The sequence below is a fragment of the Diplotaxodon limnothrissa genome, linkage group LG12 (genome assembly GCF_057381915.1).
Source record: "Diplotaxodon limnothrissa isolate DT_005_m linkage group LG12, D_limnothrissa_male_GT1.1, whole genome shotgun sequence".
Classification (NCBI taxonomy): domain Eukaryota; kingdom Metazoa; phylum Chordata; class Actinopteri; order Cichliformes; family Cichlidae; genus Diplotaxodon; species Diplotaxodon limnothrissa.
In genome coordinates, this window is record NC_140607.1 from 9974499 (window position 1) to 9997457 (window position 22959).

General features: G+C 39.8%; 1 protein-coding gene and 1 pseudogene across 1 annotated transcript; one reads left to right on the top strand and one right to left on the bottom strand.

Annotated features, from left to right (window-relative positions):
• The first annotated feature begins 599 nt into the window (after positions 1 to 599).
• On the top strand, positions 600 to 20170 carry LOC146620865 (leukocyte surface antigen CD53-like). The gene is made up of 7 exons (XM_085366899.1): positions 600 to 662; positions 2395 to 2583; positions 3335 to 3409; positions 4787 to 4897; positions 5179 to 5286; positions 19797 to 19880; positions 20105 to 20170. Exons 1-7 carry the CDS (start codon positions 600 to 602, stop codon positions 20168 to 20170), a joined length of 696 nt encoding a protein of 231 aa, XP_085223025.1.
• Positions 10177 to 12322, bottom strand: LOC146620866 (uncharacterized; annotated as a pseudogene).
• Positions 20171 to 22959: the final 2789 nt, after the last annotated feature.

Genomic DNA, 22959 nt, shown 5'->3' on the forward strand with positions numbered 1-22959 from the left:
TACACCCAGTATGTCAACTGCCCTTCCACACCCTTTTAGTTAGTTTTCCTTCCTCCTTATTGTTAGTTAACCCTGGCAATGAGAGAAGCAACGCTGGGCTACTGCTCACACACGTCTGTCACAGAGATATTGCTGGATACAGATTAGTCAAGGTAGGTCCTTAGATTATTCAATTGGTTTGTTATCTCAACCACAAAATTAGTGTCTGAATTTATCATTTCATTTGAATTTATTTACATGTTTGTAATAAATTAGGAAGCACAAGATATGGAAATTTGGTTACAAGTGAAGGTTTTGTGCTGTGCTGTGAGCTGCTGTCACACAATCCCATTTAGATACAAACTTGCAACAAATGGTTAATGTGGAGATAAGAGCAGATAACAATGATTAACAGGAGCCTAAACAGAGCACAGGTGTCCATTGTGACTTAAGGGTCAGTGTTGTCACATCAAACAAAAGTGTACTGTAAACAGTAACTGTCTATAGCAGTATTATGTCTCAAACATTTAAGCCCATTAGTGAGACTAATCTAAAGTGTCATTTTGTATTTTATGGTAATAAATGTGACAAACTCTGACAGAGGAAGATTATCAGTAAGGATGACTAGCGCCTGTGTGAACTGCCTGAAATCTCTGGTGACAGCTCTGCACTTCCTCTGCTGGGTAGGTACGTTGGGGTAAGAGACCCACCCAGACTACAGAAAACATGGGTTGTCATGTAACTGTGAATTACCAGTTCCAGTCAGATGACATAGCACACTTACAGTATACACATTTATAGATACACATTATAGTAAATAGTTATAGATAGATAGACAGATAGTAGTTGCCTACCTTGTCCAACAAAATGGGGGAGTGTTGTGTCAGGAAGGGCATTCGGGGTAAAATCTGTGCCACATCAACATGCATATCCATCTGCTGTGACCAGCCCTTGGGAAATAAGGGAGCAGCTGGAACTACCTTCTACTTGTAAATGTGGTGCCACAGTTCCTGAACATTGCGCATTCATTTGCAATTGTTATCAGTCAGGAGCACCATTTAATTTCCACAGGCATGCACTTGATTACGTTTGACCACAAGAGGGGATTAAAGTACCATTTTAGGCTCCGATCAAACGTTCAAAGTTTTTACTTGTGATGGAAATAAAGTGGTCCCTCGTTTATCACGGTAGTAAATAACCCACAATAGGCGAAATCCGCGAGGTATCTAATTTTAAAAAAACAACAACAATTATTATAGATGTTTTATGGCTGTAAAACCCCATTACTACACACTTTATACACTTTTCTCCGAGAGGCTCGAACATTTCCCCACTTTTCTCAATGGTTTAAACACTCTAAAAGTTCAAACCTTCGTATAAAAAGAAGTCCAGTATTATAGAATGAAACCAAAGGCACCTGCAGATGCTTCAGAGTCACACTGCTAGCGATCGAAGATTTAGGTAAATTTGACAAGCTGAACGCATTCTGTACTGTACAGGAGACACGGCATGAGATCGATTGGTTTACAGCCAATCAGAACGCAGAACACAATACGCTGTAAAAAAAAAAAAAAAAAAAAAAAAAGCATGCAAAATTGCACAAAAAAATCCGCGAAACAGCGAGACCGAGAAAGGTGAACCGCGTGTAGCGAGGGACCTCTGTAATGCACCCATAATGCTTCAGTGTTTCATTTTAATTCTAGAAAAAAAAAAAAAAAACAAGATTAACTGGGTTAGTCTGTAGTAATGCATGTTACAAGCTTATTATGAATTATGTGCAATGTTAATCTAGACAAAAACTAAACAAACAAAAAAAAACTAAAAGTAAAAATACACTATGCAAAGACATATAAATTAGTATACTGAATACAAGCAGCTTAAATTGTACAGTAGTGTGTGTCTTATGTAAATATCTCCTTAGCTACTTCCATAAATCAGTTGTCAGTCTTCTTATTTGTCTTTACAACATGTTCAGTATTTTATGGTGGGTCTCGGGGCCAAACACAGCGTTTCATGTCTTGTAAATGTTAATGCACCATTTTGTTTAGTTTATGATGGAAATTACTTTCTGTATATAAAGAAAATCAAAAATAAGGCTCTAGGCAACATTTCATAAATAAATAGAAATAAATACAAGCTGTGAGAAGTGTATCATTTTCCTAGTTGCATATATAGTGTTTACTTCGCTCTAGATGTGAGTCAGTGTGTCATAAGTTGACGATTCTGTCTAACATCAGACGTCTGCTGTTTTTTTATTTGGGAGACTAAATTAAAATCCAAACTTTCTTGATTTTGAGTGTAAATTCAGTTTTAGTCCATATAGGCAAACCCACATAGACTCAAATTCAGAATAATAATGTGACATGTCTCTTGTCCTATTTATGTGTGTATGTGTGTTTGTTTGCTATGGTGAAGCTAAGCAACGCCTTTGTGGTGGCCTTTGGTGAATTCATGATGATGCACTCCAGGTTTGCCTCTCTAGTCACCTCCTTCTGGCCAGTCTACCCTGCCAACACTCTGGTGGTCACTGGTACCATTGCCACCTGTGTGTGCTACTTGGGAGTGGTTGGAGGCATGAGGGAGAACCGCTGCATGCTCATAAGCGTGAGTATGAAGCAGTGACTCAATGTCGCCCAGAGATTTTTAATGAGTTACTATAAAATAATGATAAACTTTATAGTAGGCGATCGTGGCTCAAAGAGTTGGCAGTTCGTCTTGTAACCGGAAGGTTGCCGGTTCAAGCCCCGGCTCGGACAGTCTCGGTCGTTGTGTCCTTGAGCAAGACACTTCACCTACCGCCTACTGGTGTTGGCCAGAGGGGCCGATGGCGTGACATGGCAGCCTTGCTTCTGTCAGTCTGCCCCAGGGCAGCTGTGGCTACAACTGTAGCTGCCTCCACCAGTGTGTGAATGTGAGAGTGAATGAATAGTGGCATTGTAAAGCGCTTTGGGTGCCTATAAAGCGCTATATAAATCCAATCCATTATAAACAATATAATAACTGAAATAACACAAATAGAAATTAACAAAGAAACAGATGAAAGATATACATGAACAAGAGGAGCCTATAGAGAATTTATAGAGGTGGTTTTGAAAAAAAAAAAGCAGCCTTGCTTCTGTCAGTCTGCCCCAGGGCAACTGTAGTTGCCTCCACAAGTGTGTGAATGAATAGTGGAATTGTACAGCGCTTTGAGGGCACTGAAAAGCACTATATAACTACAATCCATTATTAAATTAGCATAACTATGCTTTTAATGAGCTTTGCATTTAGTTTGAATGAATGCAAATACAGTACACTGAAATTAGCTGAGAAGATGCAAATGTAGTCATGTGGTGTCCCATTTTCACCCACACAGTTTTATGTCCTGCTGTCCTTCCTGATATCTGTGGAGCTGGCCATGGCCTGTGTGTTTTTTGTCTACAACAGAGAGGTAGGACAGTCACTATCTGTATCCATATGTGTATACATATACCAGGTTATTTAAAGGTTTCTATTAGAAGTACACCAATCCAATTTTTTCCAGTTGTGAAACCAAAACCAGAGGAAAAGAATGATTACTTTATGTGTAGCACAATATCGGGTTTGATATTTTGACAAAATTTGTAGCATAAAATGTATCAAATAATGGCAACAGAACCATAATAAAGAAAATCTATGCACTTTATTCACCTCTATAAGCTGTCTAGCTTGGTTCATGCTGCTAGCAAGTTCACATGGCCTATTGAGTGGTTGTTTTTTGTCCCATGATGATTACCCCTTTAATGCCAAGTTACCATGATGCCCACATCCAGTGCTGACGTCAAAACTAGGTGTGAATTCTATTAAATTGTTTAGTCTCATAAATGTCTTAGAGTGTTGTTACACTACGAGCCAGATTCAATCATTCACACACTTGTAAGCTCTTTTTAAAATCTATTTTGCACATATTTACATGCCAGTGAAGCATAAGGGACAGTTTAGGGTTTGCAGACTGGAGAAGCCATTGATAAAACCACCTGTACATAATCGGAACCACCTATTCTACTTATTGTCACATAGTGTTACCTTAAGTGGAACAAAAGCTTCCCGGCAAGTATTAAGAGACACAAGTAACAGAAAGTAATAGGGTGAGTTAGCTGTGTCAGCTCACTTCACCGCATTTGTAGTTAAGCATAAAGCACAATATACAAAAAGACAAGCTGTTAGCATTGCACTCATGAAAAACTAAGTGCTGTTAGCTTCCTCCAGCTGCACTGCTGCTACTTATAGTGTAGTAAACAGGACAACATGGAACTGGACTGAATTAAAGTCCTATCCAAAGCAAATATTGCCACTGGGTCTTCAGGTTTGGTCAGGTATTTTGTACAATTTATTTAAATATAACTTTAATTTTAACAGCCACCAAAACATAAAAACTGTATGCTTAAAGTTGGAAATGAAAAAATAAAGTTTCAAAGTTTACTACTTCAAAACAAGGGCATACTTTACTGTTGTGGAATTATTTCTTAGATTGAGACTCTGTTGAGTGCCACATCTCAAACACATTGATTGGCCTGTTATTACAATATTGGAAAAGCTGAAGAAAGAGTCCATCACATACTGAAGTGTTGTATACTTAGTTTCTATGTGGATGGACATATTAATTAACCAAGGAGCTAAGTTCATTCTCCAGACTTACGGCATATGTTCTCGCATTTTTTGACTTTTTTGCTTGTTTGGTTTGATTTGGTACTGCTATTTATCCCCACTTGTATCTAAACACTGTTTTTGTTCATGTCCAGTAGGCTCCAGTATATTTCTGTTCTTTCGCTTCCTTTCTGTCATGCAGATTGGCACATACTTTGAGAAAGATCTGATGCACAGCTTGGAGGTCTACAAGATATCGGGTCCAGGAGAAAATCAGACACTCAAAGATGACTTTGATGCCATCCAGTATCTGGTAAATGATAAGCTGCTTTCCTCTGTCAGATTAATCATGCATGTCCTGCTCCACCATTTAAAGCTAAACACTGCTCATATTAACACTGAATCATCAAACTCAGAAAAACAGGCTCATTGAAGTAGAAACTTGTAGCATTAAATGTAATACTATGAATATTGAGTTAAAGAATAAATATATGGAACTGGATATAAACAGAATAGGAAATCATTTTGTGCCTTTCCCTGCTCAGATAGCAGACATGTTTACTCCACTGAACCCGAGTGTTGTGTTTTGTACAGTTTAAGTGCTGTGGAGTCCACGGTGTGGCAGACTGGGGGGGAAATGTCCCAATATCCTGTTGTACTCTGGACCCTTGTAACGTCACTGACCAGCCCAACTGGCAAGAGGTTAGTTTACATTATCAAACCATAAAACACTGTTTTTAAAAGACTTTAGTTTCATTGAGGTGAACACACGTTTAACAAAGAACGTAGCAGAAAAAGGGGTGTTTGAAAAAAGATTTTCAAAGTAGACAAAAGAACAGGTGAAGTAGTAGTTGTTCCAGAAAAAAGGTAACACAGGAGTTTCATGAGACGATAAAAACAATTTCCATTTTGGATATACATTAAGAATTTGGGAATGTTGCTTTCAGATAAATTACAGCATATTAATTCATCAATAACAATTCCAAACTTCAACCAATATAGTTTGTGTTTGTTTAAAGCTAAACCCCAATTCCAGATCTGCTCTCTCTAATGATAACGCTTAAACACATCCCACATTGTCTTACACAAACATATGAATTTGACCAACATTCAGTTGTGAAAAAAACTGAAAAAATCTACAATCGTTAATTTCATCTGATTTACAGTTCTAATAACAGTGTTTTTATGATCTGGTTAATCTGGTTTCTCTTTAATGCAGCGGTCCCCAACCTTTTTTGCACCAAGGACCGGTTTATGCCCGACAATATTTTCATGGACCGGCCTTTAAGGTGTCGCGGATAAATACAACAAAATAAAACTAGTACCGGTACCGAAAAAAAGAAAATTTATTCATAACACACGTGAAAAGACCCAGGAAAACCGAGTAAACGATAAAAACGATAACAAAATAACGCTGAAAACCGATAAAAACCCTGAAAACCATACATTTCACACATGAGCCTCAACTCTCGTGGCCCGGTACCAAACGACTCACAGACCGGTACCGGTCCGAGGCCCGGGGGTTGGGGACCGCTGCTTTAATGTTTCACTGGTAATGACGTTTTAATTATACTGCAAGGTCTTTTAGTCTTTATTTAGAAGGCTTTATCATTCTCTCACATCATTGTGGAGGAATTCCAGCACACTGTACACTGTTAGACTTTTTGTTTCCACTTTACGGTAACATACTGGCGTCACTGTTGCCAGCGTCATACCGTGACGCCGTGTTACGGTAGCTTACCGTTCTGCAGGATGATACCGCTTTTTGCTGTTGTGGTATAATACTCCTGGACAAATTATGGTAACACACCGTAGCTTTTTTTACAGTATCTCACTGGCGAGTGACGCCGTTATGTCGTTATGTCGTAAATTACGTCAACAAAGTAACATCATACTGTGATTAAGAAATTGGTATACTACCGTTTATTCATGGTATGTCACTGTAAGCCCGCTGCAAGGTAATAAACTGCAAGATATTTACCAGTAACTTACCGTTATCACGCATCATCAGTGCCAAAAATATTCATCTCTGCTAGAGGATACCGTGTTCCTACAGGCGGTCATTTACTGTTTAACAGGTCGTAATTTACCATAATTTCAGGAAACAGTAACATACTGTAAGAGACTGGAGGGTTCCAAAAAAAATTGTATTGTATAAATGTATCATTTATTTATATATATATATATATATATATATATATATATATATATATATATATATATATATATATATATATATATATATATATATGTATATATATATATATATGTATATATATATATTTATCCTTCAAGCTCGGGTCCTCTACCAGAGGCCTGGGAGCTTGCCTGCGCAGTATCTTAGTTGTTCCCAGGACTGCGCTCTTCTGGACAGAGATCTCCGATGTTATTCCCGGGATCTGCTGGAGCCACTCGCCTAGCTTGGGGGTCACTGCACCTAGTGCTCCGATTACCACGGAGACCACCGTTACCTTCACCCTCCACATCCTCTCGAGCTCTTCTCTGAGCCCTTGGTATTTCTCCAGCTTCTCGTGTTCCTTCTTCCTGATATTGCTGTCATTCGGAACCGCTACATCGATCACTACGGCCGTCTTCTTCTGTTTGTCTACCACCACTATGTCTGGTTGGTTAGCCACCACCATTTTGTCCGTCTGTATCTGGAAGTCCCACAGGATCTTAGCTCGGTTATTCTCCACCACCCTTGGGGGCATCTCCCATTTTGACCTCGGGACTTCCAGGTTATACTCAGCACAGATGTTCCTGTACACTATGCCAGCCACTTGGTTATGGCGTTCCATGTATGCCTTGCCTGCTAGCATCTTGCACCCTGCTGTTATGTGCTGGATTGTCTCTGGGGCATCTTTACACAGCCTGCACCTGGGGTCTTGCCTGGTGTGATAGACCCCAGCCTCTATGGATCTTGTACTCAGAGCTTGTTCTTGTGCTGCCATGATTAGTGCCTCTGTGCTGTCTTTCAGTCCAGCTTTGTCCAGCCACTGGTAGGATTTCTGGATATCAGCCACCTCCTCTATCTGCCGGTGGTACATACCGTGCAGGGGCCTGTCCTTCCATGATGGTTCCTCGTCTCCCTCCTCTTTCTTGGGTTTCTGCTGCCTGAGGTATTCACTGAGCACTCGGTCAGTTGGGGCCATCTTCCCAATGTATTCTTGGATGTTCATTGTTTCATCCTGGACTGTGGTGCTGACACTCACCAGTCCCCGGCCCCCTTCCTTCCGCTTAGCGTACAGCCTCAGGGTGCTGGACTTGGGGTGAAACCCTCCATGCATGGTAAGGAGCTTTCTTGTCTTTATGTCAGTGGCTTCTATCTCCTCCTTTGGCCAGCCTATTACCCCAGCAGGGTACCTGATCACGGGCAGGGCGTACGTGTTGATGGCCCGGATCTTGTTCTTACCATTCAGCTGACTCCTCAGGACTTGCCTGACCCTCTGCAGGTACTTGGTGGTTGCAGCCTTTCTAGCGGCCTCTTCATGGTTCCCATTCGCCTGCGGGATCCCCAGGTACTTGTAACTGTCCTCTATGTCTGCAATGTTGCCTTCTGGTAGTTCAATCCCCTCAGTTCTGACTACCTTCCCTCTCTTTGTTACCATCCGACTACACTTCTCCAGTCCGAACGACATTCCAATGTCATTGCTGTATAGTCTGGTAGTGTGGATCAGTGAATCGATGTCTCGTTCACTCTTGGCATACAGCTTGATGTCATCCATGTACAGGAGGTGGCTGACAACTGCTCCGTTCCGTAGTCGGTATCCGTAGCCAGTCTTGTTAATGATCTCACTGAGGGGGTTCAGGCCTATGCAGAACAGCAGTGGGGACAGAGCATCTCCTTGGTAGATCCCGCACTTGATGGTGACTTGTGCTATGGGCTTGGAGTTGGCCTCTAGTACGCCACATCCCCATTGAGTTCCTGATGAAGGCTCTTAGGGTCCCATTGATCTTGTACAATTCTAGGCATTCCAGTATCCAGCTGTGGGGCATTGAGTCATAGGCCTTCTTGTAATCAATCCAGGCAGTGCACAGGTTGGTCAGTCTGGTCTTGCAGTCTCGGCTGACTGTTCTGTCTACCAGTAGCTGGTGTTTTGCGCCTCTGGTATTTTTGCCCATCCCTTTCTGTGCCCCGCTCATGTATTAACCCATGTGCCTGTTCATATATATATATATATATATATATATATATATATATATATATATATATATACATATATATATAGATGTATATATATTAGGGGTGAAACAATACTTGTATTGGTATTGAACCGTTCGATGCAGTGCTTTCGGTTCGGTACGCATATGTATCGAACAATACAAATTTTTAAATTTATTTTATCAACTTTTCTTCTGACGATGCTGTCTGTGTTGAGAGCTCGGTGGATCTGAGTTCCACTACTCTGCCTAGGCTGCACTGTCGAGCGCAGATCCACTGAGCGGAGCGTGCTCTTGTGTGTGTGTGTGTGTGTGTGTGTGTGTGTGTGTGTGTGTGTGTGTGTGTGTGTGTGTGTGTCGGGGGGGGGGGGGGGGGGGGCAAGCTAGCGAGACAGAAGCTCGTTGCAACATGGCAATTGCCTCAACGCTACCCGAAATTGAACCTCCCCCACCCTCATTCAGATCGATCATTCATTTTAACGAGATTAACGCTGACAGCACTAGTGGGAACACAACGAGTATGATTGCACATTTACGCCGACATCATCCTAGTGCAAAGACAGGAAGCAGACAAAAACAACACGCACGCATGCTACAAACTTTATCCGAGTAATTTAGACAGCCGTTAGCACATGATTCTCCTTATGGGGACCTGATATGTTTAATATGCTGCAGAGAATATAGCCCAGAAGAAGCGTATAGTATAGCTTTTATTTTGGAAAGAGCCATTTCTCTGTAATAAACTCTCTTTTCCAAAGATGAGTGATTTCTCGATCAGATAGATTTTTTTTATTATTTTCTTGTTTCAGCAGCTTTAAATTTAAAAACTGTACTTTTGAGTTAAAATACAAACAATAACGATATTATGTCATATCCATATCATGGCAGACAACATATGTTCAAGTGTTGGGTTTTCTTAGTTATATTTTGTAGGGTCTTAAACCTACAATGTGAAGTTGGCACCATACAAATAAACTAAATTGTAATGAATATAATATCAAGCCCCACACTTCTGCCTTTATATACACTGTCCAAAATACTGGCTCACACCACCAAATCAATGCACAAAGCAGGGTCAACAAGGACATGGATGAGCGTGTGTGGTGTGAAGGAACTTGACTGACCTGCACTGAACCTTGACCTTGCTTTGTGGACTGAGTTCATTGATTTGTAGGGTGAGCCAATACATGTGACAATTAAAGTGTAAGTAGCTGAAATAATTTTTAACAAACGGGTAAAAGAAGGGAAAAAAAACCTATTGGACAGAGACAGCTTCTTGCAAGATGGCGAGAGAGCTTGTCTTCATTGTTGTTCGACTCGTGTAAATGTCCAGAAAGCATGGGCCATGGATCGTCTGTGGAGACACAGGTAACAACACATTGTTCACTTAAATTATATAAGAAATTCACTATAAATGGCAACAACAGTTATCTAATTTGAAGTTTTCCACTCAAATTCAGTAAGCCGCTGGAGGAAAGTTGTGACATGAGGGTTAATGTGAACAACCTTTCGCTTCACAGTGGTCCCAGTCTTTCTGCTTGTCCCAACCTTGGAGGTACATTTTGTTCCCTCTTCAGGATTTATCCTTACAAAAAAACCTTAAAACATGCCATAATAAATAGCAACATACAGTAAGTTGAGATTTGAAATAAGTTGAGTTACTTAGGGATAATTTACTCATCATCTATCACTATTAGCTAACTGTTCAAACATACCTCTGAATTAGTTCCAATGTTGCACACACTGACTCCTGGTATTCCAGGTTCAATACATAGAATGAACCAAAGAAGACTGACATCGCATCAGCAAAGGTGTTCTCTCTGTCAAGCTCAACAATTACACGCCCCTCTGCACTCACCATCCAGCAGGTGGCAGTCATTAAATTTTGTCCTTAAATGCATAGGGGCAACATTGTCATTATGCAACATAAAATAATTTCAATACTTCACTTCTTCACACTGTCTAGATAGTCGTAAAGCAAATAGCTACGTACAGTTAATTATCAGTGACCTTATGTACATAAGTCCGTTTTAACATATTATAATTGCACATAATTGGGAATTATTCTGCACATTAAACACACCTAACAAAGACTCAGCCCAATTAAATTACCGGAGATGAATCAACTGTATGATTATTTTGGAGTTTATAGTTTGTGCTGCTGTTGAACTTTACAGTATTGACTTCAGTATTTCTGCTGTTAATGTAGCTAGACTACCATGTTGATCAGTAATATGTAATGTGAAATTTGATATTGTTACTTAGCTGGATTCACTGAGACACATGTCCAACAACCTTGGTTTATAAAGGAAATTACAGAAATTTGAGCTAACAAAACAGAGACTGGATACCTGTGTCCATGAAAAGCTTCTGTGCCAAACAGAATTTGTAATATGGTCTAATCAGTTCTATTTTAAAAATGACTTAGGGGTGATTGGCAGGTTGCTCTCTGATTCAAGAGACATCCTGGTAGTTTCCTGCCAGAAAAAGGACCAGGACATTTTATGTAACAAAAAAAAAAAAAAAACAGGACAGCAAGCAACAGCATTAAACCTAGAGCTGTATGAAAAAAGTTTACATCTGCTAAGACAAAGAGGGAGTCTTCGTCTTCCTTGTCATACTTCACCATGAGAAGTATGGCTGCTATGCCAACCTTGTTGTTGGTCAAAACTCCCTCACTTTCTATCTGCTGGATGAGTGTCCTTATAACAAGTTTCTATTTGAGCTTCTGGCTGGAGAAATAGTTAATAATCCTTCTGCCTTTGGTTATGAGGGCCTGACCTAAGCGCTCACTGATATCGATGCCTGTGAGTTTGTAAAAGTGGTTCGAAAGACCTTTCCCAGTAAACAAGAATAGCCACTGCTCCTGAATTTCAGCTACTGAAGGTGAGAGACAACTGTTGATAAGCTGAAATATATGTGAGGCACATGAAGTCATCCACATCAGGTCTCTCCACAGCTCCAGGGCCTTGTGAATTAAAAATTGTAAACAAGATGTGTTTCTTTTCCTCTAAAGAAGCTGGCGTTTCCCCCTCAGGAAGTTCAACTGGCTGCCAATTAATAAAACCATAGCTATCAACAAGGCATCTCACTTTTTTAGGTGGGGTTGCATTACTGTTGGGACTGCAATCTTCCTCATTCCTGGTTCTCTTTGTTTGACGAAGTCTATGTGTTGCATTATCTTGATTAACATGTTCAACTCTAGATTTGATGCTTCTTAGTAGTGAATAATGTCCACAACCCAGTCTTTCTCCCTTTTCAGTAAAATCTGCAAATGTTTGAGGGTATCTGTTTACAATGATTTTAGCAACTTCTTCACAAGATGCACATTTAGGGTTTCTGCAGTGAACTTGCATGGCCTCCACAACAATTCTAACCATACTTCTCCTGTCCTCTGGATGACCTCTGTCTCCTCTTGTGATTTCATGCAACAGTTGGAGTGGAAATCATTCCCAAGGAATCTGTAAGTGTGAGACCCAAGAGCTGGAGTAATGGTTGTACATAGTGGTGGACGTGGAGGAGGAGGGGTGAGGTGGATGGCTTGATGTTTCAGCTGATGCAGCAGGGCAAATGTCATTGTGACTTATTTTGGGGGCACATACAAGATCAACAGTGTCTCTAAGTTTAAGGCATAACTGCCAAACCTCACTATCCACAGGACGTTTTATCTTTTCACCAATGTACAGAGGCAGAAGTCGTAGAAGACACCAGTTCTGTGCTGCTGAACCCCCCAGCCTCTGCCCTGTTTTCACCTCACATGGCTTACTTAAAGCATCACTTCCTACGTGTTTGAACTGTACAATTGCTCTGTTTATCTGGTTGTATGTGAAATGCCCTTCCACTTGCACAAGGGTATCAATATATAGTGACAAGTGACTGGAAACCACTCCTTCAAATAAATAATGGCACAAACATGGAGGTAACCCAGAGCACACATGGGAATACTTCAGTGAATTAAACATGGAGTCAAATTTAATGCCATTCACAACCAAGTGGACACTTGTAGAGAGGACCTCAACACTGTCCTTATACTTATCAGCTATTCTTTTTTGTCCAAGTGATAGTAGATCACTGATAAAACTTTCCCTGTCAATTAAGCAGTATCTGCAAAAATGTTTGCTGCAGCTGAAATTCTCAGTGAAACCACCTATGCAGTGGGAGCCCAGATTGTCTCCTAAGATGGCTATCAAAGCTATCTTCATTATGGTTCCATCCTCTACCAGAACCCCTGTCTCTTCCATATCTTTAAGGTCTGCAATAAGACTTCAAAACTTTGTTATGGCCAAAAGTTTTGAAGTCAGTGTCCCTGCAAAGCAGAACAAGTTGCATTGCATCAACAGAGGACTGGTTGTGTAGTAAGATCTCACCTAGAGTCCTTTACACTGCCAGGATTTTATGTTTCTTTTTGCCAGACCCTAATGGATTAACCACTTCAAATGCATCTTGGTAGAGAATGAGTGAAAGAAATGATGGATAGTGCTGTAAAAGTGCATTATCCTTGACATTTTGACTGTCTGAGACATCCTCTAAAACCATGTCTGGTGATCGGCGCAGTTTTGACTGTTTGTACTGTTCTCGTATTGTGGGTTGTCTCAAGAGAGACTTCAGTGTTTCTTTAATTGGCACATACTGAAAATAACGCTGTTTGCCTGTACTGTCAGATCCTAAAAAAATTTGAGTGGGTTCCACATAACTGAAATTTTCTTTGAAAAATGTCTTCCTTCTTTTGTCAGATTTCAACACACCTTTTGTACAGTGTTAAGAGATTATTCTGTGAAAGTTCTTGAATGATTTCACCAGTTTCTTGTTGGCTTGACTGCTGAACTGTCTGCTTATGTTTTCGAGAAATATGGCTGGAAAATGATGTTCGGACACTGAAGTATTTAGAGCAGCCTTCAAATGGACATAATACTTCATTGATGTGAAATCTGAGATGGGCACAAAGACCTGTGAAGTTTTGTGCAGCATACCCACATCCAGGAACTTGACAGCTGAGGTAATCAGTGAAATGTTCTGAACCTGGCAGGACAGTTCTCAGTTCCACAGGAAAACCTATAGTTAGCTACATGTTTGTGGCTTTTAACATGCAAACTGAACAATATAAATTTCCGTGCACGGAAGCCACAAAATTTACAAGTAAACTTAGTTGCAAAAACTTCAATGACAAATTACCTATCCAAAATGACATATGCAATGCAAAAAAAACAACAACCCCAAAAACAAAATAAGAGTATAGGAATCAATTCCCAGTTTTTAAATTATCAAAATTATTCACAAAAGGCTTCAATGAACACAAAATCTGTGCCGACAAAAAGCACAGTAAAGACAAGTGAGCAGTGCACAAAAATGAAAAGATATTCGAGCTCGACGATTGACTGACTTTAGCCTGACTTAGTTAGCACCCCGCACCGTACAGGTAGTACAAGCACACCTGAAAACACTGACCATTTACCAGCTTTAAGCATTTGGGCGCAACCCCATTAGTTCGCCGATTCACCTGTTGCAAACGTCCATGTTTCTATCAAGTCTCATAAATTCATCGGCAACTATTACTAACTAGTCTTTTGAGTCTCCACATTCATAGATATTGAAATTTTGTCTTAGCATTTGATTGAAAATAACCTGGCACTGTAGCGGAAAAGTCAAAACAAACAGTAATAAGAACACATTTCTGACTTCTCTCGAATAAGTGAAAAAACACTTACCTTCAGACTGATTAGCTGGTTCCAATTCAACTTTAATGTGTCCCATGTCAGTCAGTTTTAGGGGAAAAGTGTTAAGTTTAGATGTTTCATTTACTTTTGAGATACTCCCGCATTAATTGGATGAGAAATTTGGAGTCTAGCAGAGTTGTCACAAATAGTATAAAATCTTCAGATATAATCCAATCAACCGTGCATTTAACCTGACTGAACTCCATCCAGTTACCTCTGACTACTTCTAAGTTGCACATCTTAACGGTCCGTAAATTGTCTCTGTTGTTCTTCCACCATCTCATCATCAATCTGTGCTGCAGCAAACTGGGGCTGTGGCACAGAATAGTTGATGGACATGTTGTTCTCCTGCTTTGCAGCTTTGTTTGAGTCTGAATCGCGTCTTAAACGGGTACAACTAAGAAAAGCAGATCAATATTTTCTTCTTGTTGTTATTTAATGATGGTTGGCAACCGGCGAAAGGAGCATTAACCGCCTCGATCACTATCTTCTATCCGCCATTGTTGTTTTGAAAGTGAATACCCGACGTGTGCGCCATATATCACATTGTACGTCAGGTAAAGGTGTGTTGTCGGCTATGGCTCTCCCATTGAGATGTGTAACAAGTGCTTCACACACCTGTCGCATAAAACGCCTTAAAAATGTAACAGTCGCTTTAAAAACACAACCCAACGCGCTAAACATGAACAAACAAAAACACCCGTGTTACATTATCCTGTATATCCAGGACATCTCTTCTGAACCAAGACAAAGTGGTGCTACAAAGGAATTATTTCTATAGGAGAGTGCATTTAATAGCAGTCTGGCCTGCCACAAAATGCACCGCTAAAAATACAGTTTCTGCTTGTCCCAGCATTTATTAAATTTAAGAGTGAAGTTGTAGGACTGATGCTGGTTAATGGTGTAGGTTTGTGGATGTGACACCTGAACTTGTGTAAAATGACGACCACAGCATATTCTTTTCAGTGAACTTTTGGTTAGTTCACTGTAGCTAGGCAGAGGTGTCTTAAAAGTACCACCTTGTGCAGAAAAAAATGAAGTTCCAGTATAAGAAAGAATAAGAAGAGAAAAAAGCTACACCCTGCTAAATGAAGTAACTTTTAAACATTACTCTAAATGTAACATATAGAAAGGAAAAGTATACGTTACCTAGTAAGTATACTACTAATGCTTCTTGGGACTATATTGGCCCCCGTTTTAGTACCGGTATATAGAAGTATACTTGAAATTAGCTTTTAGATGTACTTTTTGTTCACTATAAATGTACTAGCATAATGTCCTTTCCAGTCTATAAGAGTATACTTAAAATATACTGTACTCTAACACAATACTAAACTTCCAAGTATACTGTTAATTTACTTTTTAGTTCATATTTGGCTTACTTCTGATTGAAACATAGTAATTAGAATAGAATAGAATAGAATTCAACTTTATTGTCATTGCACATGCACAGGTACAGGGCAACGAAATGCAGTTTGCATCCATCCAGAAGCGCTTTAGCCATGATATAGATATATTACAATATATATTAGCAATAATATAGATATGTAAGTATATTACAGAAATGGTGATCTTAGTCCGGAGGCTCCTGTAGCGCCTCCCAGAGGGCAGGAGGGTGAAGAGTCCATGTGATGGGTGACTGGGGTCTTTGATGATTTTCCCAGCCCTTTTCAGACACCGCTTCCTGTAGATGTCTTTTATGGCAGGAAGTGGTGCTCCGGCGATGCGCTGGGCAGTTTTCACGACCCTCTGCAACGCCTTCCGGCGCGAGGCAGAGCAGTTCCCGTACCAGACTGTTATACAGTTGGTCAGGATGCTCTCGATGGTGCAGCGATAGAAGTTCACCAGGATGTCTGAGGACAGGTGGTTCTTCCTCAGAGTCCTCAAGAAGAAGAGGCGCTGGTGAGCCTTCTTGACCAGCGCCTCTGGAGCAGTTGGTCGTCCAGATGAGATCCTCGGAGATGTGGACTCCCAGGAACTTGAAGCTGCTCACACGCTCCACAGCCGTCCCCTTAATGTGGATGGGTGGATGTGGGTCAGCATTCCTCCTGTAGTCCACGATGAGCTCCTTGGTCTTCTCGGTGTTAAGCAGCAGGTTGTTTGTGTCGCACCACTCAGCCAGACGATCCACCTCCTCCCTGTAGGCGGCCTCATCGTTGTCACTGATGAGGCCAATCACCGTGGTGTCATCTGCAAACTTAATGATGGTGTTGGAACCATCAGCAGGTCTGCAGTAGTGGGTGAAGAGGGAGTAGAGGAAAGGGCTCATCACACAGCCTTGTGGTACACCGGTGTTCATTGTGATTTTAGATGAGCAGTGGTTATCCAGCCGGACATGTTGGGGGCGGTTGGTCAGGAAGTCCAGTAACCATTTGCAGATGAGGGAACTGATGCCCAGGTCTGTCAGTTTCCTGATGAGTTGTGAGGGGTGGATTGTATTGAACGCTGAACTGAAGTCTATAAACAGCATTCTGGCGTAGGTGTTGTTGTTGTCCAGGTGTGAGAGGACAGAGTGCAGTGCGATGGAGACTGCATCCTCTGTGCTCCTGTTCTGGCGGTATGCAAATTGGTGGGGGTCCAGGGTGGGGGGGAGAAAGGATTTGAAGTGTGCTAGGACCAGCTGCTCTAAGCACTTAGTGATGATGGGGGTGAGTGCTACTGGGCGGTAGTCATTGAGGCTAGATGGGTTGGAGTTTTTGGGTATCGGGACGATGGAGGTGAAACATATTTTTCACATGTAACAAATCAATCAATTCCCCAGACAGTCAGATGATAGTTCCAACTATCAGAAGGCTTCCTTTGCAGAGAACTACACTCATAGTTCAAGTACCAGAATTATATTGTAAACAGGTGAGAAAATGATTTTAGAGTTGAGGTTTATTAACCATTAACCCTTTTCACTCACGGTTTAAACAATTATTTTCATTCCACTTTGTTCAAAAGGTAAAAGACAAATTCTTGTTTAAAACATCAATTATTTGTTTCATAGTTGTTTTAATTTTACAGTTAAAGCACTACAATGCATGCTGGTGTCACGATCCTGGGTCTTAGGACCCAGTGTTTTGAGTTTTAGTTCATCTTAATGTGTATAGTATGTTAAGCTCATTAGGCCTCCTATGTTCATTTGCTTATTAGTTCCCCCTTGTGTTTCCAACCCATGTTAAGTCTCCCCTGCTCTTCATGTGTTTCATGTCTGTGTCTTACATTGTCAAGTTCCGGTTATCATGTCTGCGTCTCATTATGTTTCCTATTTTATTTGGAAGAGATCCTGTGCTTTTATATCATGGTTTATGTTTTGAGTCCTTTGATGTACTGTTTCTTGTTTCCCTGGATCTCAGATATTTATGGTTATCTTAGGTTTAGCTCTTTGGCTTTGTTATATGGCTTCCCTGTGTTCCATGTTATGTCCACTGTGATGTTTTGTACCACGTTTCAGGTTCCTATGTTCTGTCTCCCCAGTTGCTGTTAAGTTTGCGTGTTTTAGAATTCAGTCAGTGTGTTTCCTGTTTTACTTTGAAGGTCCATGCCTCATGTGAGTGTTTCTAGCTTTGCTTGTCTCGTCAGTCCTGATTTCTCCCAGCTGTGCCCTCCTTCTGTGTCTCATTCCCTCGTTATCCCTCTGTGTATTTAAACCCTGTGTTTCTCTTTGTCAGTGTCGTAGTCTCCCTCATGCTGTGTGTGATTCTCCCCGTGGTTCCTGGTATACTTTATGTTTAGCTTTCCCAGTTTAGTTTAGTACTGTTTTTGTGTTTCACCCTTTGCCAGCATTAAAGCTGTGTTTTTGAGTTTACGTTTTGTCTCCGTGAGTTTGCGTTTGGGTCCTCTCCTGCCTGCCACACAGTCGAATCATGACAGCTGGGTATTTCATTGTACTTCTTAGTATACTTCAGGTATACTTCAAATACTCTACATACTACCGTACATAGTATACTACAAGCACTACTATACTACAAGTATAGACAATTTTTTTTATACTTTTCTGTATACTTCGAACTGGACTTAAAGTATGCTTAAATGTAATGTGGTCTAAAATCTATAAAAGTACATAGAAAGTGAACTAAAAGTATACTTCCTTGTTTTCAAGTTTTTAAAGTTTACTTATAATATACTTGATATTCTTTTTTTGTAAGGGTGAGACTGGTTGTTTGATACAAAGTGGACTGTAATTATGTTTCACATTGTTTGAATAAACAAATAAATGTATTAATATATGAGGTTCAATTCAAGAAATTCCATTTTAGTGTAGCTGCAACTTACTCCTTAAGTTAAAAATGATGCTGCATATTGTAGTTTACATGTCATAATACTCTCACAATGAATTGCATTTTATGGTAATACACTCGGAATGAGGATTTAAGTAATTACTCTTAGATCTACAGTAAAAAACACCAGAAATCCAGATGGTGTAATAGTATAATCTCAGTAACATCACCAATTAATACATTTGCTGTATTTTACAGCTGTTTCCATGAGTACAGTGAGTTACCATAAAAATAATGTAATCTCATGGAATTTTCCCACAATGACATGCAAATTACAGTACTAAACTGCTAACATCCTTTAGAGTTTTTTACTGTTGATTTTGCAGTACAAAGCTATGGAAATTACTGCAAAGGCTAACAGTGTACTTTGTTTTAGAGCTGCTTGTTGGTTAAAAATTGATTTGTGAAGAAATTCATGAAGACATTACTTGTTCAGGTGAAAAAATGCTTGGCTTCTCGAGCTCTGACTCTCTCAGTCTGGCTACCATGTGGGAACCCCCCCCCCCAAAAAAAAACAAAAACGAAAAGCTTGTTCTTAATTTCTTCAGTCAGTGATGAGTAAAATGTGCTAGCTTTGTGGGAAATTATTTTTTTGTATAGAGAAATAAACTGGTTTCAGTGTAAATCATCTAAATTAGTGACACTCTATTTCCTTGTAGCTTGCGGGTTATTTGTTTTAAGGTGCACGTTTCTGAGTTATGCCAGGGAATCGTGCATCTCTGAGGAGCTATGGTATCCAGGATCAAGCATAAATGATTACATAGATATCAGTATATGTGTGTGGTATCAGTTATCAATGTTGTGCCACAGTTTTCCATTTTGGACTTTGTGTTATGCACTACCTACACCAGTAAGACTCAACAATAAAACCACTGACAGCATAAATGAATGCATTGATCTGGTGGGAAACTTCGGCTCCTGACATTCATATGAACACTTTGTCATGCACTCCTCACTTAAACATACGGAGAATTTTTCCCCTTTTTCTCTTCTTGTGCTTGAGGTATAATTGCATGTATGCTTAGTATCGTAATGTGTATGAGTAAAGGATAAACATAAAAATGTTGCCTTTCAGGGTTGTGTTGGGAAACTGCAGGACTGGTTTGCCAAAAACTACCTAAGCACAGCGGCAGGAGTGGTCTCCATGTTTATCTTACAGGTACAGTTTCTCCCCATTACAGCTGCCAGTTAGGAATGCAGCAGGTGTTGTCCACTAGTGGAAACCTTAACATCCATCAGATCAGCGATTCGTCTAGGGTTGGGGTTGTTTTATTTATTATTTTTATTTTTAGGGTAAACTCAAACATTTTCTGGCTAATGAGATTTTAACAGAATATTGTCAACTTTTTTTCTCTGCTCTTCTTCTCTCTTTTTTTTTTACAGTTTCTTTGCATGTCTATCACCCTCCCTCTCTTTTGCTGCTTTGCTGTACGTGGACAGGGTTACTGAAAAAGGTCCAGAGGAACTCTACCTGCAATTCACAGATACTTTCCACATGTCAAGACGATGCTTTTCCCTATCTCAGCTTTTTATTAATCTGTTCCGAACACCAAAAAATCCGCTGCTATTTCCATCTGTCAAAAAGGGAGCTAGCTGATTATCGCCATTAAGAATGTCATATGAGGTGACAGATCATTAAATGTGATACGGAGACATGTAATTGGATAAAAAGTGATGACATGATTGTGTTAGCACTATTCCAACCCTGTAGGATGTCAAGACATTTTCTCCCTGTGAGTGCTGGGTGTTCACCACTTCCTTGTATGTTAGACTTGAGATAGACTAAAACCATAGCAAAAGGACTCAAAATCTTGTAGGTAGTGTAGTGGTTTTTAGTACTGACATTTCACCCCTCTTCTGTAAGAATTAGCCAACACCACCTGTCTTAGAAATGTCCTGCTTCTCTTCTAATTAAAGTCCTGGCTAACGTCACATCCTGGTGTTTTTAAAGTGAATCTGAGCATCTTCCATCTTCTACTGTTATCAGCTCAGTTTGGTAGACTGTCTAAAACCAGCATGTAGGCTTGTTTAGCCTCTTAACATCCGCCAGGTCATCAGTGAGTTGACTAGTATTAGCCACATGCTAATTAGGAATATTTTTGTGAGCTAGACAATGTTACTTTTCAAATGAAGTCATATACTTTTAGGCATTACAGTTTTTCTGATAAAAGCTTACCCCTCACCCCTAACACTAACCTTTGGTTGCCAGTGACAAAGTGGATGTAAATGAGGTTAAGAACTAGCATGACGTTGTAATGAGGTCGAAACTCTCAGTTGACTGCAGCAATGTTCTTAAGGTAGTGCCATTAAGATCAAATTATGTATAACCTGGTGTGCTGTGGTAATAAAGAAATCACAGTTGTCTCAGTTTTAAGTTGTGAAGTGTTTTAATTTTTTATGATTTCTTTATTTAATCACATTTATGTGTTTTCTGGTTTAGCTGATCCAGCTGATTTATCCTGTGAATTCCCCAGTAGTTCTTGAAAAGAGGGGCATTTAAACTTGTGTATGGTCCCTTAATGTGTTTAATAAAATAATATATATGCTGATTGTGATTTATGGTGGGTTTTTTGTGTGTCCGTTTGTCTTATCTGCCAGTACACTTTCTAAGAGATGAGTCAGAATGCAAGCCCAACCCACAGATCTCTGGTATTTTTAGGATGTTCTTGTTTGGTAGGGCCCAACTATTGGCCCCAAATTATCTTAAAGACCTCATGGGTACCATATCATCCCATTAGAGCACTTTGCTTTTAGACAGCTGGGTTACTTGTTGCTCCTAGAGTATTTAAGTATTTAGTATTTGCTCACAGGGGGTCATATGATTGCTGGGGTTTTCTCTGTTTTCTTTGTTGTAAGGTCTTTAACTTACAATATAAATCGCCTTGAGGCAACTGTTGTTGTAATTTGGCACTATGTAAATTAAGTTGAATTCCCAGAGCTTCTTTTCTCATTACATCCGTCATACTCCACTAACAAATAACAAAACAATCAAACAAAACAAGAAAAACACTACAATACTCCAAAAACACATTTGCGTACCTCCAGATTTTCTTTCTCTCTCTTTCGCTCTTTTTTTAATTTAATTTTTTACGTATCTGTCACCCTTAAATGTTTTTTTGTCTTTCTTATTATGTATTTTTGTGCTGGCTTTGAGCAACTGTCTGAGAGCAACTTTTTAGCCCTGAAAACAACTAAATACAGCTTACAGTTAAACTGCTAAAAGTGACATGGGAGTAGTTTCCTGCTACTTTCGGCTGCTCCCTTATCACAAGGGGTCACCAATGAGAGCAGTGCCACATGTCTGATTTGGGAGATCCCCTTCCTGATGTAATCCCAAAGGCAAGTTGTCTTGTCTTGTTGCTGGAGTCTTGAAGAGTACCATCGCAAAGTTAAAAAAAAAAAAGGCAAAACCACTCATCACCCTTTAAGGGTAAGTATATGGGACCTTTAAAATATGATGATCATTTAGAGTATTATGTAGGATTAGGAAGAAGTAGGTATCTCTGAATTGTGAACCGGCACTGCATGAAATAAAGAAATGTATTTATAGATAGCGGTAGTGCAACGGGCATCAATCTGGATCACTGTGTCTGTCTTTTGACTTACATGGCAGGTATTAATGTAATGCCTGTGGCCATGTGGAAGCTTTGATAATGAAGGTGATGTTTATTAAAAAGCATCTCTGTGGCAGCAGAACCACACAGGATGCTTGCGTTTGCGCTGAAGATTTATCAGTCTGGCATGGCGAGAAATGCATGTTAACAACATCCTCCTGTGGTGTGATATTTGTCCTGATTGATGTCTCCAACAATTTTTCCTGAGATGTTTTTATGATCGCTGTCTTCTTTCAGCTTCAGGCATCCTTTGAGTGTGTTGTTGTGGAGTGGCATATTTAACCCTTTAAGACCTATAGAACCAAGTTCGCCAGAGCTTATATTATATTTTTACATGCTGTGGAGCCATTTTTGGGAGCATTTCAAGTTGATATACATCAATACAATCATTATAGCCCAAATTTTAATAATATGTCTGCATTAAGTGCATAATAATTACATAAATTGCAAAAAAGTGCAATAAACCACAAAAAAAATTAAAATCGTTTTTTTAATGATGTTTTTTTTAACATATATTTCTAGTTAGACAAATTTAAGAGGTTTATCCCTCAAAGCTGTAAATACAAAAAGTTGCACAAAATAGTTTCCCACCACAGGAAATTTATTTTGAGTGTCTTCATAGTT